Source organism: Cercospora kikuchii (genome assembly GCF_019650295.1).
Source record: "Cercospora kikuchii DNA, contig_00006, whole genome shotgun sequence".
NCBI lineage: Eukaryota > Fungi > Ascomycota > Dothideomycetes > Mycosphaerellales > Mycosphaerellaceae > Cercospora > Cercospora kikuchii.
Window position 1 is genome coordinate 893,177 of NW_025408587.1, and position 13,889 is coordinate 907,065.

At 53.5% G+C, this 13,889-nt stretch overlaps 4 protein-coding genes across 4 annotated transcripts; 3 read left to right on the forward strand and 1 right to left on the reverse strand.

Annotated features, from left to right (window-relative positions):
• Positions 1–387: 387 nt before the first annotated feature.
• On the reverse strand, positions 388–3,072 carry CKM354_000927500 (uncharacterized protein; the record flags this gene model as incomplete). Its single annotated transcript, XM_044804688.1, has 1 exon — positions 388–3,072. One exon carries the CDS (start codon positions 3,070–3,072, stop codon positions 388–390), a length of 2,685 nt encoding a protein of 894 aa, XP_044660623.1.
• Positions 3,073–3,776: 704 nt separating this feature from the next.
• CKM354_000927600 (2-aminoadipate transaminase) lies at positions 3,777–5,477 on the forward strand (the record flags this gene model as incomplete). The annotated part of the gene is made up of 3 exons (XM_044804689.1): positions 3,777–3,911; positions 3,962–4,797; positions 4,961–5,477. The coding sequence occupies 3 exons, from the start codon at positions 3,777–3,779 to the stop codon at positions 5,475–5,477; spliced, it is 1,488 nt and encodes a 495-aa protein (XP_044660624.1).
• Positions 5,478–7,580: 2,103 nt separating this feature from the next.
• CKM354_000927700 (uncharacterized protein) lies at positions 7,581–9,953 on the forward strand (the record flags this gene model as incomplete). The annotated part of the gene is made up of 1 exon (XM_044804690.1): positions 7,581–9,953. One exon carries the CDS (start codon positions 7,581–7,583, stop codon positions 9,951–9,953), a length of 2,373 nt encoding a protein of 790 aa, XP_044660625.1.
• Positions 9,954–10,688: 735 nt separating this feature from the next.
• Positions 10,689–11,861, forward strand: CKM354_000927800 (uncharacterized protein; the record flags this gene model as incomplete). The annotated part of the gene is made up of 1 exon (XM_044804691.1): positions 10,689–11,861. The coding sequence occupies one exon, from the start codon at positions 10,689–10,691 to the stop codon at positions 11,859–11,861; it is 1,173 nt and encodes a 390-aa protein (XP_044660626.1).
• Between the last annotated feature and the right edge of the window lie 2,028 nt (positions 11,862–13,889).

The following is a 13,889-nucleotide window of genomic DNA, read 5'->3' on the forward strand; positions in this document are numbered from 1 at the left end:
AGTCAGTCAAAGTGCCAGCAGATGAGGATGACTGATGTCCGAGGCCACCCTTGACTAAACCTGGTCTTGGCTGAGCCAGAATAGTTTTGTGCCTAAGTTAATGGCGAGTTGGCTTTTGACAGCCATGCCGTCCGGCTTCTCCGCGCCACGCGCGCGCTCTGAGAACAGTCGAGGCACGAGTAAATGCAGCGATCATGGGATTGTCCCAAATTACACAACCTTGGCTTCATCAGTGCTTCTCATGTTCAGTCGGAATCTGCTTTATGCCAAGACATCTACCACTGCGAGGTGAGGTGAGACAATGTGGTCTGTCTACACAAGAGTGCTTGGTTTGAGTCCCGGTCATTAATTTTTGGATCTAACAGCATACAGTATGTGCATCTCATCTCACTTTTTCTTCTTGTCCTTTCCACTCTTCGCATTGGTCGCTGGAGAGTCGCCAAGGATTGCATCGAAGGTTTTCGATGCGTCAACCGAGTGCACTGGCGTCCGTGGTCTTTCGGACACTGCAGGACTCGGATAACTGCCATCGGGCGTGACTCCAGCCGGCAGCGGAAGTGCCTCTAAGCCGAGGCCAAGAGTTGATAGCCTCTTGCTGCCGCGACTGCTCGTCTGGCTATTCGGACGAAGCAGATCATTTCCAGATGGTGGTGCTGGTAGGCCCTGAGCATCATGCTGCGCCGTACTGTTCGTCTGTTCGTGCAATGCGGCGCTCAGAATTGGGTTCGCTGCGCACCATCGCTCCGCCATGACCCAACAGTGACTTCTCTTGTATATGCCCTCCACGCCATGGTCGATCAGGTCTGAAGGAAGGGAAACCACACCTCCGCCGGCGCCACCCACTGAGAACCACGTTCTGCTGCCAACGCGCCCACCTGCTGCATTCGGATCCGCCCACGGCACGCCAGATCGAGGCGGTTCGCACAAGAAATACTCCACACCTTTCGTCCATTTCAAACTTGGCGCATCGCATGCTAACATTGGCAAAGCTTGTAACACTGTGTACATGAAGATCCACTGTCCAATGCGAAGATCTTCGAGCTCAGAAGCCGTGCAGCCGTGCGCCGCTCTCTTCTCCATTTCACGGAATGCGTCCACGAACGGCGTGACAAGCGCATCGTCGTTCCAGCTCGCTCGGAGAATTTGGTGGATCTCATCATCCTTGAGCTTCTTCAGTAACGCTTTGGCATCTTTCTTGGAATCGGCGCCGAAATCCTTTCTCGAACTTCGCAGCGTCGGGAGCTTTGGAAGATCAAAAGGAATCGGTGGCTTCACTGGTGGCGTCGAGCGATCGTATTCTGACAGCACTGCTCTCAGTCCACGGATCACAGCTTCGTCACGTGTGTCATCCATGTTGACACCATCAATGGTCCTCGAAGTTAGGCTGTTGCGGTCTACAAGCAAGTCGTACATGGAAGACAAGTCATGATAGACATCTCGAAGCACCAGGCGATTGAGACCAGATGTCTCGAGAGTATTCTTCTTGCTGCTTGCCTTTGGAGGCCAGTCGCCATAACGCTGCTTCAGGAGACCAAGCATGAACTTTCGCATACCCAAAAAGTGCTCTTTCCAAGCGTCGAAACGTACACCTTCTTTCCGTTCGATGGACGTCTTTGAAGCCATGATGCCGGAGAACAGGAAAGGAAAGTCGAAATCGGTCATAATGAGGCGAATAGCTGCCAGACGCTTGTCGAGATCCATCGCAGCACGGGTCAGTCGATTTTGTGTGATAGGACTGATCATGTTGAATTTCGGACTTTTGAGGGCCAGCAGGTCCTGATGCTTTCCAGCGGCGTGGGTAAAAGCCTCGTTGTACAGGGACACGTTCTTCATGCGCTCACCGAGGACGAGCCCTTCGATAGTCTTTTCGCGACTCGATCGGCAGTCTCCCAGTCCTAGTTCCTCAACGTACGCATCGAAGCTCGAGTTCGCTACCTCTCCGTATGTCGATCCATCCACATTCGTAAATTGGTAGGACTTCAAGATACCTGCGATGGTCATGAAAATCCCAAAGAACGAGCTTCGCCTCTCGGTCGCAACCAATGATTGTCCTGAAAGGAAGGCAAAGAAGTTGCGATAGTCGATCAGAGTCTGCACGTCTTCTGTGCTTGCCTTTCCTGCACCGGGCTGGGTTGTGTCATCCGTACTCAGCTTGATAGGTAAATACAGATGGCTTTCCTGAGGCTCGGAGAAATTGGAGTAACCACCTCGAGAGTCGCGTGAAGACGTCGAGCTCGAACCATGCACCATGCCGCCTACTGGCTTTCGCGTGACGCCCGTGGGAGATGTCAGTGAGTCGGCGGGCGGCGCATGTGGAGCATGCTCTTCCAGCTGCATGGCCCTTCTATCGCCATTTACCACACTTTGACTACTATAAATGTCTCCAAATGCGAGCTTGGTGAGCATTGGCGAAGAAGCGAAAATTTGTGAATCCACTTTCAACGACGCTCCTTTGCCCGAGGTGCGCGGATAGAAATATACGAAGCAATTGCCCTCGTCATTATTCCAGAGCTCGGGAAGAGGCTGCGCGTTTATCAAGGACTCGACATCGTACGGAATCTTTTGAGGATGGCCCGAGATCCAAGCTATTGGACCCTTCGATGCCTCATTTTTGTCATCCTTCTTGTTCCACCAGTGCTTGCTCTTTTTCTTGTCGTCTATCGGCGACTGCCCAGGCAGTTGTATGATTGGTGTGGCAGGCCTGCTCGGGTTCAGACCTCCAGGTGTGCCCGGTCTCGAATTGGCCGAGTTCGACCTCGAATGTGAGCCTGCATTCAAGGGCGGCGGTGGCATGAGATCGCGATCTGTGCCCATGGCCGCAAAGTCATCCTGCAGACTCTGCAAGCTGGGAAGCGTAGGAGGGGCGGCATTGTCGGCTGTCAAAAATGCCCCAGAGGGCTTTCGAGAGTGTTCATTTTGTGGCACCTGCTTCGACAGCTTGCTGGGCGATTTCGATCGGTTCGCATTGGGAGGAGATGTTCGTCGCGGCGATGTACTCGAGCTCGGTGCCGTATTCTTCTTGTCCTCAGACTGGAAGGAGTTGGTGAAGATGGCGGAAAGTCTTCGCGCCATGGTGAGGAGGGTGATGGGATATACTTGAGATTTCTAGGTTGTGCATAGGTAGTCGATTTCGAGAAATATTGTATCAAGTCCAAACAACAAAAACAGGCAAACAAGTAAGAGAGGTGAATGGATCAGGTGGACTGCATGAAAGTGGGCAGAACCCGAGAACACGCACATGTGAGGCAGGTGTCATGCTAAAGTGCCTTAGCTACTTACGCAATAGGCCAACACGCAGGGGCGGAGTCGCGAGGCAGATCCTGGTCACAGCCAGCCCTGGCGGTTGCTATGCTAAGACCTGCGCGGATCAGGATCAAGGCACCCGGTGGGCGGGCGAAAATGAGGAGCCACCGAGGATCACGTCGTGGGCTATTGGCAATGGAAACGCCGTGTCTGTGTGGCTGAGAGCGCGAGCTGCGCTGGGGCTGCAGACGCTGCGAGCACACGAGAAAGTGGGCGGCGGAGGATGACGTCGTAAATAGAAATGCGCCGCGCAAAACGATCACTTGCCACGCACTTCGCCGGCTCCAACGTGAGACTACCGGTCCTGTGCGGTGCGTCTCGCCGAACCGTTTCACATCCTCCTGGAGTCGACCGCCAAGTCTACAGCTCCTTCCGTTGCTCGCAAGGCTGAGGAGTCAGCTAGGCCGACCGGAGCAGCAAGCACGTTCGGCAGCATACAGGTAGGACGAGAAGGACTTCCTCCGAGCACGTCAATGCCCAGAAACGATCTTCTCCGCCTCGTTCGGAATCTATTCTGGTCAAACTCAACAGCCGCCGCCGCTATTGAGCCCCGAGCGAACTCTGCGCTGAACATGTCGTCTGCGAAAGAAGCCATCAATTTGTTGAGAGTGAGAGGAGCACCGGTCATCTCATCAACTTCAGCCTCTGACTCTGACAGGGCTGGCCTTCGACCGACTTGCTGCCTGCCAAGCTAATACAGGAAGCTGCTCATCATGCCCTGTCTGACCAGTCCGTTGTGATTCCTGGGCTGCTCTATGGGCCTGATGAGGGCTACAAGCCATGCCGTGAAGCCATAGCGAAATGGCTCACGGACTTCTATGAGCCTGTCCGACCCATCGACTTCGAGCGCATCACTATCACTGGCGGCGCATCGCAGAACATGAGCGTAACGCTTGGTGTGTATACAGATCCTGAGTATACACGCAATGTCTGGATCGTCACGCCTGGGTACATGCTCATCTTCCGCATGTTCGAAGACGCAGGCTTCGGCGAAAAGTTGAGAGCAGTTCCGGAGGATGAAGAGGGCATAGACATCGAATATCTGCGGCGGGAAATCCGCAAGAGTGAGGATCATGCACGAAACGCAGGAAATACAGCACCTCGTTACAAGCCCGATCGGAAGAGAGCCAAGGTTTTCCGACATTTGATCTATACCGTGCCGTCGTTCTCCAATCCTTCGTCGCGGACAATGACTCTGCGCAGGAGGCGTGAACTCGTGAAACTCGCACGAGAGTTCGATGCTTTGATCGTATGTGACGACGTCTACGACTTCCTTCAGTGGCCCGTTGTTGAAACACAAACTACTCTGAAGAAAGCCCACCTTCCTCGGATCGTGGACATTGATCGCGAGCTGGACGGTGGCACTGAACGCGAGGGTGCTGATGGCTTTGGTAACGTTATGAGCAACGGGACATGGTCCAAACTTGCGGGTCCTGGTCTACGATCAGGTTGGGCAGAGGCGACACCGAAGTTCGCATATGGTCTCAGTCAAGCGTAAGTGCAACATCTCTCCTTGTCTCGTGCGAAGGTACAGTATCCTAGCTGCGCAGCACATTTGTCTTTGTTTTCATGTTCACTATGGATGAAACGAGCACGTCTCGACACGCTAGTCACCTGTCTCTTTCTGCAGCCTTGACACATGGCTGATATCTTGTAGCGGTTGCCAGCGATCTGGTGGCTCTCCTTCGCACCTAACATCAACATACCTCACACGCCTCCTACAGACTGGCCAAATCCAGAACCACATCAAGACAGTGTTATGCCCAGCCTACGGGACCCGCTACAGGACTTTGATCACTGCTGTACGCCAACACTTACAGCCTCTCGGTTTCACGATTCCACAGCCAGATCGCGAGGTCGCTGGCGGATATTTCCTTTGGCTCGGACTACCGAAGGGAGTACGTGGCACGGAATTGGCGACAAGGTTGCAGGCAGAGGAAAATCTGATCGTGGCACCTGGCAAGATATTCGAGGTTCCTGGTGACGAGGAGGCGGTGGCTTGCGATAGCAGCATAAGACTTTGCTTTGCTTGGGAAGCGGAAGAGAAAATTCGCAGCGGCGTGGAAAGAATTGCTGCCACGACCAAAGTTCTGTTAGCCGCAAAAGAAGATGGGGCAGATGGATTCGTGGTGGTTGAGAAGGACACTGCAGACATGCTTCAGACTTTTCGATGATGTGAATGCGTCGCGTGGGGAGACAGAGCATCGAGATCGTGGTGTCGCTACTCATTCTTGCTGGGTGCCACGACTTCCAGATGGCGTTTGTAGACAGACCATGCGCGTGTATCAGCACAATGGCTGGCACCACCATAGCACAGCGATCTCGTGAATGATTCACCATTGATCTTGACAAAGATTGGGAAGCGGCGTGCAGCCAGCCAGTAACAGATTGCCGGAGGCTGTCGTAGACCACCGAAACGACGCTCCCAGCGGCGAAGGTTCTTTTGTTCTACTGGGTTCCGACAGCCATGCTGGGAGACGCCGTTGTTTGGCATGACGTGCCGTTGTTGGACCCAGAGTTCATCGAGGCGGTTGGCGGGTAGCCGAAGGGCAGGGAACCACGCTCCAGCAGTTGCTCCACGCATCGTCGGGCAACAAGGGCGTCCAGAATGGTCTTTGACGCGATTTCGGAATTGCACGTGCGAGACGACGACACAGCCTGCCGGCTGCATGGTGAAATGAGCAGTCAGTACTAATGCAGCTGTTGCGAGCGTGGCCAGGACCGACCAGTCGCATCCCGCCAGACGGCCAACTGCATTTTCAGTATCATGTCCCCAACAACCCAGACCTGGTGCTGATCTGCTATGAATCATTGGCAGCTGCAAATGGCCAATAGTGAATGCAGTCTTCTGATTCACGACACTTCGCACGTGTCACCGGAAGGTGGAGAGACTTGTTCGTAGGTACCTACGCGTTGTGTCTGCTGTGCACCGTCTGTCCGATGTGCTACAGCAATATATGGCAGGTCATGCGCGAGTTGGAAGTCTTGCGGTGGTTGCATCCCAATAAGTGTTCTGGTCGTGTTGTACCTTCTGCGATCGCGTGTGTGGCAAACGCGAAAGGAAATCTAGACTTGCCAAACGTTTGTTCCTCGTACCTGTTTCATGTTGGTAGATGCTGGGACTCTTCAACGGTCGTTTCTGGCGCGTGGTTGTACGGTGCCACCGCGTTTACGACCCGTCGGGGAGGCAAGGAAAACCATGTTTGTGACCGAGAGATCTGCGTTGATGCCGCACGCGCAGCTCCTCGGTAGAGAGCGACGGCATGAGTGCCCAAAGTGATGAAGCTTCTGCTTGCCAGATAGAAGGCATATGATGTGCACCAGTGACGATGAACAAAAGGTCAGAGGACGGGAGAGAAATAGGCCCTGTTTGGGGCCTTTGGCAGACGGGCCTATCAGATGGCCAGGTGCCAAGGTCGCGTGCAGGGCTGATGCACGCTAACCCGTAGAACTCTGGTCAAGTCGACGTCCGACGTCGTCTGTCGAACATTCTGCTGTCGGAGGTACAGTGTGCGCGTGAAGCCCCTTGACGACTGCAGTCCAAACACCGTGTTCTGTGGTGGATGCGAGATGTCTGGGCGGCTGCCGTTTGGCGCGGTCCGGGTCTCACAGCGCCGTTTGAACATGGCTAGGCTGGCTGCATTCCATCGCTGGCAGTGATGGTGGGTGTTCACATGGCTGAGAAGAATGCTGGAGCTGTCCCACCTCGTTCGTCACAAGATGGGTGATGGCGGCGAAGATGGAATCTATAAGACTCGCGTGGGCGCGCGGGCAGAGGCAGAGGCAAACGGCAAGGACATTCCAACTCGCGACGTGCATGCGCAGGAGAAGAACTTGAAACGACTGCCCGATACAGGCGCGCTGCCCACTGGCGAAAGAGGGATCATTGGTGTGAAACTCACGGAGTTGCCAGACTAGCGTGTAAGTCATCGCCTACAGCATCGAATGTCTATTGAGCTGCACCTGTTCAAAAGACTCGAGGCCCGCTCTGCCTCGCCCCCTTCACGCGCTCCTGCCCTCAACAATAGCGAAGTTGCTTTCTTCATTGTCCGCTGTTCATTGTCCCAGACACTCATTCACATTGTGCGCGGCGCGTCACTGTCTTTGTTCCATTCTGCGCGCTTTCCTGATATATCTTTCAGTCTACCACTCTCCGAGTCGACCCAAGAACTTTCTCGCACACACGAAAACCAACCCACTCTTTACAACACCCACAACCACCGATCCGTGCCGGCCACTGATCTTCCACCACAACACAACCTCTCTCGAAAACAACGATGTTTTCACCACGCAGCCTCGCGCTGTTCGCGACCGCACTGTCCGGACTGCTTTCGTTTTCCCCTACCGCTCAAGTCGCCGCAGCGCCTGCAGCACAAGCTGACAGCGCAGCGACTGCTGCCAGCAGCTACTGGCTCGCCACCATTTCGCGTGAAGGCGGAACCGTCTGGGGCAACAACGACACCGACTACAAGATCTTCCGCAATGTCAAGGATTTCGGAGCCAAGGGTGACGGCATTACTGACGATACTGAAGCCATCAACACCGCAATCTCCAGCGGCAAGCGCTGTGGTCAGGACTGTGAATCCTCAACCATCCTGCCAGCAATAGTTTACCTGCCCCCCGGTGTTTACAAAGTCAGCAAGCCGATCATCATGTACTACTACACTCAATTGATTGGCGACGCCGTCGAGAAGCCCACTATCCAATCCACACCCGAATTCGCAGGTATGGCAGTCCTCGATAGCGACCCGTACGACGACACTGGCAAGAACTGGTACATCAATCAGAACAACTTCTTCCGACAGGTTCGCAATTTGAAACTTGACCTCACCCAAACCAAAGCAGGAACTGGAATTCACTGGCAGGTCGCCCAAGCCACATCCCTCCAGAACATCGACTTCATCATGACCGAGGGTGCCGACAGTGAGCAGCAAGGCATTTTCATGGACAATGGCTCTGGTGGCTGGTTCAGCGACCTCACTTTCACTGGTGGCAAATTTGGCGCCTTCCTCGGCAGTCAGCAGTTCACATCGCGCAACCTTGTTTTCAAGAATTGTCGCACGGCGATATTCATGAACTGGAACTGGGGATGGACACTATCAAACGTTTCTATTTCTGGCAGCACTGTTGGTATCGACATGTCTGCAAATCCACAGAACTTGAGCACCGGCTCTGTGTTGTTGAGCGACAGCATCATACAAGACACAGAATACGGTGTCAATTCGTCGTTCTCGCTAACCAACAATGTTCCATTCAACGGAAACACTCTAGTGCTGGACAATGTTGACATGTCTGGAGTCAAACAGGCTGCTGTATGGTCGAGCAAAGACCAGAAGTCAATCCTTGCACCTGGCAAGATTTCATCTTGGGTTCAGGGCACAAGCCATGTCAATTCTGCCACTGGAAATCGCACCCAGAGCGCTACATCAACCCTGAAGAAGTCGTCTCTACTAGTTGACTCTGACGGCAAGATTTATGGTCGCAGCAAGCCACAATACGAGAATGTCCCCGCATCTAACTTCAAGTCGGCCAAAGCCGCGGGTTGCAAGGGTGACGGTGAGACCGACGACACCCAGTGCATCAGAGACTTGTTCGAATCTGTTGCGAGCGACCCCAACGCCATTGCGTACTTCGACCACGGCGCATACCTTATCAAAGACACGATCACAGTTCCAAATTCGATCAAGATTACTGGAGAGATCTGGCCGCTCCTTGTCGCAGATGGAGAATCCTTCAACGATGCTGAAAACCCCAAGCCTGTCTTCCAAGTTGGCGCCCGCAACGGTGATGGCAAGGGCGAAGTCGAAATCACCGAGCTCATGTTCGAAACCAAGGGCGCTGCTCCGGGAGCTATCATGATCGAGTGGAACTTGAACTCCGACCCGCTGAAGTCAGGCATGTGGGACAGCCATGTCCGCATTGGCGGTTCCTATGGTACTCAGCTGTCCGCAGCCGAATGTCCAGGCTGGCCAACAACCGAGCCGACCGACAAGTGTCAGGGTGTTTTCCTCATGTTCCACGCTCGACCAGAGTCAGGCGGCCTCTACCTCGAAAACACCTGGTTTTGGGTTGCTGATCACGACTTGGAGGTGAAGAACCAGACTCAAATCTCCATTTACAGCGCTCGTGGAACATTGATCCAATCGCAAGGACCAGCGTGGCTCTGGGGCAGTGCTTCCGAACATTCTGTCATGTACAACTACCAGATCGATGGCGCAAAGGCTGTGTTTGGAGGCTTCATGCAGACTGAAACTCCCTACTTTCAGCCAAATCCGGTGGCAACGGAACCGTTTTCTGTCAACACAGAGTACCACGACCCGGATTTCTCTAACTGCAATGGAACCGGAAACCCTGACGTCCCATGCGCAGATGCGTGGGGTCTCGTTGTGAAGGACACTGAGAGCTTGCTGGTATATGCTGTCGGCATGTACAGCTTTTTCAACGCCTACTCGCAAGCTTGCGTGCCGCTCCACAGCTGTCAGCAAAACATGATCTCCATTCGCAACTCGACTGTTGACATGTACACCGTCACCACGAAGGCTGCCGTGCAGATGATTCTGGACGATAGCATTGAAGGCGCAGTGCTCGGAGCCGATCATCGCAATGTGTTCGGCGATACTATTGCATACTACCACTCGGGCTCTTCTTAGGAGGGCGGGCCTGATCCAGATGGTGCGAGCGGTGTTTCCTCCAGCGGACGGCAAAGCAGCAGTGTGACCATTTCTCGCGGTAGCAGCACTGTGAGCAGTGCCGCCTCTCTTGTCAGCAGTGCTGCCAGCCCCACCGTCAATTCTGCGGGAGTGATCCCTGACTTGGTCACAATCATCGTCACTACGACCGAAAGCGCCACAGTCACGGTCACCTCTTCTCCCGCCACAACTTGCTAGTCATGTTGGTGGTCTTTTCACTTTCGACGTACACTTTGAAATAGAGAGTCTCTGATTAACTTCTCTTGCAGAAGCGCAGAGTGTGACAGCAACGACAGACATGATTATACCCAGAGCCAAAGATTGGCTGCGGCTGACCAGAGTCAGCCCGGGCAAGGGAGTCAAGGCGTTTTGTTTTGTTTGGCGGTTCCCGCCCGTTTTAAGGATGATTCACGAGATGCTACTCGCCGTAGCTAGATGAAATGTGACACTGAAAAGTTCCTCAAATCTCTTCACATCTTCCAGTTTTCTTTCCAATCGTTGCAGATACTCGAACCTCAAGTTGCCCAGTTCCTGCTAATACTCCTCGTGATATGATGAGTCGTTTGGTTTTCAACTCACCAGTGCACGTTGACTTCCGGCGGCTTTGCCTGCTGACTAAGATCGAATTCGCTACGTCAGAACGAAATACGGGAGCTTCAGGTTGCCTTCGGCACGACGTTTCTCACCAACTTTACCATGTTGACTGCTTCACACGAAGCATCATACATCTGTGCGAGATGCCTGGCGCGCCAGAGTAAGCATGCGCGCCGCCAGTATGCCACAAGCGCATCGCTCCCACCAGCTCCACCTCCATCCGGTACAGCTAAACTTACTACTCGCCGCCTGATATCTCTCCACGGCGCCGAAACACCCAAGTTCCTCCAAGGCATCATCACGAACAATGTCCGACCAGAATCAACGTCGGGATTTTATGCGGCTTTCCTAACGGCGCAAGGCAAAGTGCTGCATGATACCTTTGTCTATCCTACCATTGGGAGCGAATGGCACAAGCAGCAGGGTGGAGCAGAAGATGATGCGGGATATTTGTTGGAAGTGGATGCGAATCAGGCAGATGTCTTGATGAAGCATTTGAAAAGACACAAGCTGCGGAGTAAGTTCAAGCTCAGATTGCTGGACGAAGGCGAGCTGGATGTGTGGAGTTTGTGGAAAGAGGAGGACAGATGGACGGCGCATGGTACGGCTTCGGCGCAACAAACAGCTGGGATCGTTGGAATGTCAGATCCAAGAGCGCCGGGCATGGGACAGAGACTGATCCTGCCCGAAAAGAAGAAGGATGAGGCGCTACAAGATTTGGAGGAGACAACGCTGGATGCGTACATGATTCGAAGGTATCTCAGAGGCGTGCCTGAAGGACAAATGGAGATGCCGAGAGATGAAGTCCTTCCTATGAACTGTAATCTTGACATAATGAATGGCATCGACTTCAAGAAGGGCTGCTATGTTGGCCAGGAATTGACTATTCGGACACATCATACCGGAGTTGTGAGAAGGAGAATACTGCCGATCACATTGTATGAAACTGGCGCTGGAGTTTCGGAGAAGCCTGAATATAATCCAGCCGCGACCATCAACGCGAGCGATTTCATCGGCGCGGACATCAAGAAAGAAGACAAGCGGAAACGAAGCACGGGAAAGATTATCGCTGGAATAGGCAATGTTGGCCTGGGCATGTGCAGGCTGGAGCAAATGACAGATCTCAAAATTACAGCTGAGCCAACTCCGTTCTCGCCGGAGGAAACGTTTGTGGCGCAAGCAGGAGACGGGGCCGAAGTGGGTGTCAAGGCATTCGTCCCGGATTGGGTGCGAGGAAGCATACGAGAGCCGAAGCAACAGAAGCGCGTGGAGTGAAAGCAATACTTCGCGACTCTGCGGCAGCGAATGAGGAATGTGAGATGTGTATACGATCTCAAGCGGCTTCGGCAGAGCGTTTTCAGTATAGCTCTACGTACTTTGCATTTGGAAAGAGTCTCTTCAACTGGAAGCCTTCAATAGTATTATGATGGCATGAATTTGTATGGCAGGTAGCCCACAGGCATATTGTAACAACGTTGTACTATCACACGAATGCCTTTGGCTTCTCTGTACTTAGCACGAGACCTATGCAAGTATGCAAGTGATATATGGTATTCATTAGAGGGGCAACATAATTGATTAGATCTTATCGGTTTAGGGTCCAGGCCGTTTCTAGCTTAGCTCTTTCCATTACTTGTAATTTAACGCATCACTTAAGCGAAAAAGATCGTGCGGCATACTCTAAGGACGATCCATCCAACCTGTTGAAGCATACTCAGCGACGACTGAAGACGAGCGAGAAGAGGAGGATGGCGGAACCTCCGGGAGACGGAGAGTATATCACCGTGCGCCCAAAACGAGTAGCATCGCACGGCACCATCAACTACCGGAGCCTGCATCGAGGCACGCACACCCTGAATGCGACAAAGTCTGGGGCAGCGGGAGAAAAGAGCTTGGACGTAGTAGAAGAGGGCAGGGATAGTATACAACAAACGACGGCGGCGGCTGGTGACAATACACCACAGAGACAAATGCTAGCACAGATGAAGCAAGCGGAAGAGCGAGCAAAACAAGCGGAAGAGCGAGCAAAACAGGCAGAAGAACGAGCCAAGCAGGCGGAAGGGCGAACCAAGGAGGCAGAAAAGCGAGCGGAACAGGCAGGAAAACGAGCAGCACAGGCGGAAGAGAAATTGAAACAGCTGGAGGAAATAGTCGCGAAGGTACCAACAATCGAACAAATTACAACTATAATACAAGAGCAAGTAGCAGTGAGCATTCAGCAGCAAGTAGCAGCGAGCATTCAGGAACAACTGGCTAACGTAGCCGTACCTACTAATGGAAGTCGCTCGTATGCGGAAGTAGCCCGCACACCCCCAGACAGTCAACCTAGCAACATCCGCAGTCTCACGATGAGCACAACTCCATCAGCTTTTACAAACTCCCTCTACTGCACGATCGACATCTCGAGAGCCGACGAGGCCGAGAAAGCGAGGACCCACCCCGGCGCGGTCAGGGAGTGTATAGAGAGAGAGATGCGAGGAGTCGAAGGACAAGAACGGTGGCGCTGTGTGGCAGTTACCAAGGACCCACGCAACGCCGACCGAATCCGCGTAGCTTGCAGAAGTGAGGGCGAGTTGGCACAGGTTAAAGAGGCGATGTTGAAGACCGCAGCCGCGACACCGGGAAGCCGCGTGCTACGGGACCAGCTCCACCCAATCAAGGTCGACAATGCTAACCGCACGGCCGTGATCACCGAGACGGGGGACCTCCGACCGGGAGTGATTGAGATGCTAGAAAAGGAGAACGAGACCAAAATCGCCAAGATTGTATGGATCAGCCGAAAAGAAAGTATGAAGGCATATGGGTCGATGATAGTCTACCTAACCCGAGGCAACGACGCAGCACGCCTGTTACAAGAACAGTACTTCCACGTAGCAGGAGAATCGGCATACACCCGGGTTTGTGAACCGCGCCGACGACCAATGCAGTGCTATAGGTGCCAGGAGATAGGCCACATCGCACATACGTGCAACAAACCACAGAGGTGTGCTAAGTGCGCGCAAGAAGGTCACCGCCACACCGAATGCGACTCCGAGGGTTTGGTTCCAAAGTGCATCCCATGTGGTGGACCCCACGAATCGTACAGCAAGAACTGTCGAATACTGTATCCTCCTCCTGTCGCTAATGCCTAGCCCCTTGAAGGTCCTTTCACTAAATGTCGGCAAGCGGCGAGTGGTGCAACATAGCGTAATGAATGATACAGACCTCGAGGACTTCGGAGTCATCGCATTATCGGAACCTTGCTCGTTTGTGAGAGAGGGCAAGGTGTTGACCGCGCCGCTAGGCCATCCACACTGGACCAAG